Source organism: Pteropus alecto, unplaced genomic scaffold (genome assembly GCF_000325575.1).
Source record: "Pteropus alecto unplaced genomic scaffold, ASM32557v1 scaffold22, whole genome shotgun sequence".
Lineage (NCBI taxonomy): Eukaryota > Metazoa > Chordata > Mammalia > Chiroptera > Pteropodidae > Pteropus > Pteropus alecto.
The window spans coordinates 6,145,237-6,149,027 of NW_006434839.1; the positions used below are offsets into that span (position 1 = coordinate 6,145,237).

The following is a 3,791-nucleotide window of genomic DNA, read 5'->3' on the forward strand; positions in this document are numbered from 1 at the left end:
CATCTGTACCTATTTTTAACCAAGATTTCAGAAAGGCATTTATGAGATGGAAAACAGATTTAGACCTGTTTTCATTCCCACCTCAAATTTGCACCCAGTTTAAGAAATCCCTCATTAGTGGAGATTTCAGCTGTCGCCAGTCACTAAAGCAAGACAAAGCAGCTAGCACAGGTACGGTGGAGGGGAGGCAGGTGCTGGCATTCAAGGTCTGGTTACTCGGGAACTGTGTGTCTAGATGAATCGTGATCTTAAAGAGCAGAATCAAGGATTTAAAAGATCGGTGTACTGATTCATCTGAATACCTTTGAGTATATGGTAAAATGACCTTATAAGGCATTTCATTATTAAGCAAATTTTTAGAGTAACACAGATAGAATACACACCCTCCAAATATTATAGTTATCTAAATTAGCAGCCCGCCATGACGCTGTGGCCCGTGCGAGTGGAAGGCTGCTGCTCTGCCGGTCTCCCCACTGTGCCAACACAGGGCTTTCGCTGCGTTTGCACTGATGCTCAGCTTTGCAGAGGGTTAAACGGATCCTAAATGGACAAGGAAACACTCCCTAAATAAATACGTGTGTGCCCTTTATTGACGATATTGGTCCTGCAGCAGGCAGCATAAGCTTTTCAGCTTATTAACTTACAAACGCATGATGTCATATGATTACATACCTTTTCTTCCACTTTAATCTTCTTCTGATCTAATTCTGTTAGTCGTAGTAGCATAAAAATTACGAACAACCAATATTCAGATTTTTCCTGTTTAAAATATTGAGAGATTATTCATTCCCTTCCTTTCCCCAAATTAATAAGCACCAGCACGCTACTTTCACGAGCACAGGTCTCTCACCTACCACCTACCCCGTCATTCACACCCCCTACAGCTTTCTACGTTTCCACGTTTACCGGCCTTGTAACCTATAAAGCTCTTTAAATGTGTGATCTTGTTGATCTCCCTGTGAGACACACAGGACAGGTAAGATTATCTTCATGTCTAAAGAGAAAAACAACTAAGCCTCGGTGAGATGAAGCATGTCATCTAAGCTTCCATGGCCAGTGACTCAAACCCTACCTTCTAATCCCAAAGTTTCATATAGCAAATAATGAAACATTATTTATTATTACTTTATCATGACTTATTATTCCTTTGTGTTGTTTTGTATTAATTTGTATCACTTATTATGAATATGTTTTACAATACCAAAATGATATTCGTTTATGGAACAAATTTCTTATTACTCCCTCTCATCTTCTGTGTTTGGATTATCTGCCTTTTAGAACTATAAAGTTTTTTGTATTAAGTTACATCTCTTTGAAGAGAAAGATATAAGTGGATGATACATTTTTTTTTTTATAGGTGAGACCATACATGAAATGAATATACAAAGGTATCTCTTTTGCACTTCAATATGTAAATTGGAGGGAGTTTGTGCATATAAATGAGTTAGGTGTGGAGAGGGGTTTGTGCTGTTTATTGATGCACATGCGCAAACACTACGTGGACTGGAAACATTGGTGGGTGATGACTACTTTAAGCCCTGCTGCTTTCTTTCAGAGATGCTTTTAAATTACCTGCCACTATTCCCATACTGAGGACTGTGTTTTTATTTTTAAATCTTATTTTTCATTTTTTATTTCTTTTTTTTGCTTGTCTGGACATGTTCATCAAGCTACACACAAAAAGAAAGGTACTTGGAGATACAGACAAATTCAAGAGTCTATAGAAAGGTAAGTGAAGGGTCAAGGTGGAAAAGTGGAATGAAGGACAAATGAACAGAGAGGGAAGGACAGAGGCCAGGAGAGAGGGGCTATCAGTGGAAACGAAGAGAGCCTGAAAAACAGTCTCGGGTCTTTGAATCCCAGAGCTAAAGAATCCACGGGAAATATCTTTTTTTTTTTCTATAATCATTTTCCAACACCACTGATTTCACAGCTATACCCAGGCAAAATACTTTAGGCATCTAATCTTAGATTTTCTCTCCCCTGTTATAAAATAGGAACCTCCAGCATCGCTCATTCTCTGGTGAAAGGACCTTGCTCCACAGTCTCAATAATCCCCTCCTGTAATCTCTACTACAATCTGGGATCAGTAGCCAACAAAGGCACAGAATAGATCACGTCAGGCTTTACTTTGGATGGCAGTGGCGCACAGGGTGCTACACCTTGCTTAACCCTTCTAATTGTTTCCTAAGAGATAGAGAATGAAGATAAACACTGTACTCACATTCCTGATATTCTTTATCAGAAGGACTTCTTGAAGAAGAGTCCCAAGAAAGCCCTCATCCCCCACACCACGATATAAATGGTCTCTTACCTGAACTGGAGTTCTCTGCTGATGTAGATGAACTCTTACCTGAATTGGATTTCTTAGAAGATTGAGCACTCGAAGGAGAGGTAGATTTTCAATGTATTCAATTTCGCCCAGCTCAGCAATCTGTTTAATCAAAGAAACAAAATTTTATCACAGACTGAACGCACAAAGATAATAGAAAGCATAATATACAAGGAGCTACTTTGGATCCTTTAAATTCAGCTTATTCTAAAAATTGCTCTGTTGACTATCCAGCTTTTTAATGAGAATTCCACAAAGCTACACAGAACAAGAGATTTATTGCATGCCCCTTCATAAATGTGAACACACGCAGCCACATTTTTTTCTCCTCTCTGGCTAGAGAACAGTGAGGTGTTCCTTACCTCGGCCACGTTTATTTTAAGGCAGAAATAAAATAGTATGTAGAGTCAGATAAAACAGTACAAAAAATACATGCAAGGGCTTGCTGGTTCTCCACACGCCGCTCCCCGCCACCCTTCCTAGGCCCCCAGTTCCCCAGTCTCCCTCCCTAGCACTGCTTCTGCTGGTCTGGTTATTTGTGACTGGTGAAGCTTTCTTACTGCATGTACATGTGTAGCTCTATCATTTTTTTCCAATAATTATTTTAAGGAAAGAAAAACAGAAGACTGTATGTATGACATATTTCTCGACGAGGGTGCTCACCTTAAAAATTTTGCTAAACTGTACATTGATGTTTTATACTCTCTTCTTTGTAGGTTGTTTCACAACTTTCAAAAGTAAGAGAAAAAAAGGTTCCTTCATCTAAGCAAGGATAGAGCTTAGGTTGCCACGTGCCTGAATTTTCCACTAAAGACAAACACTTTTACTCAAATTTCCTGTAATAGCATAATGATAATTTTATTTCAAATAGAAATATTGAACTTCTACAAAAAAAATTAATAATCACGTTTCATTTCTATTTCTCCCCAAGTCATTTCTGCATGCTCTGTGAAAGCACTCCGACAGCAGAGTCACTGATAATTTCTGAGTTAACAAACCACAAAACGCGGCTGAAATGTAAACTATTCCCAAAGCTGAATCGGGGCAAGAACGCATGCACCATGTTCAAAGGATGTCATTTTCAAAGATATAATATGAAAGGTAAATTCTGAGTTACAATATACAACCTGCGCACGTGAATCTACTTATGGAAACGCTATGCTATTAAACACAGCTTTTTCCATAAGATGACCAGGCTGCCCATTTGACTGCCGCTGTGATCACCTACAAAAGGAGCAATTTCTTTTTATGTTGCGGTATTCAGGAAGGTGGAAAAGTAAACGTGGTTCACGCTTCTCAGCCAGGACGTTCAAACTGTGGACTGATTTCCCTCTAGCAATCAGCTCTTGCGCTGGGACCTAACACAGATGTTGGGAGGAGCTGTATGCCTGCAGTTGACGCGTGTCACCAGCAAGTCCTGGCCATGTGCACTCACAGACGTGGCTGGTGAGCGTGGAAG

General features: G+C 39.6%; 1 protein-coding gene across 4 annotated transcripts in view; it reads right to left on the reverse strand.

Moving 5' to 3' along the window:
* LRGUK (leucine rich repeats and guanylate kinase domain containing) overlaps window positions 1-3,791 on the reverse strand; it is a 99,476-nt gene that overhangs the window by 64,875 nt on the left and 30,810 nt on the right. For all 4 annotated transcript variants that reach the window (XM_006910654.3, XM_025045953.1, XM_025045952.1 and 1 more), the window contains exons 8-9: window positions 2,354-2,434; window positions 673-759 (exon numbers count right to left, since the gene is read on the reverse strand). In XM_006910654.3, coding sequence (XP_006910716.1) covers window positions 673-759; window positions 2,354-2,434 — 168 coding nt within the window. The remainder of the gene's footprint in view (window positions 1-672; window positions 760-2,353; window positions 2,435-3,791) is intronic.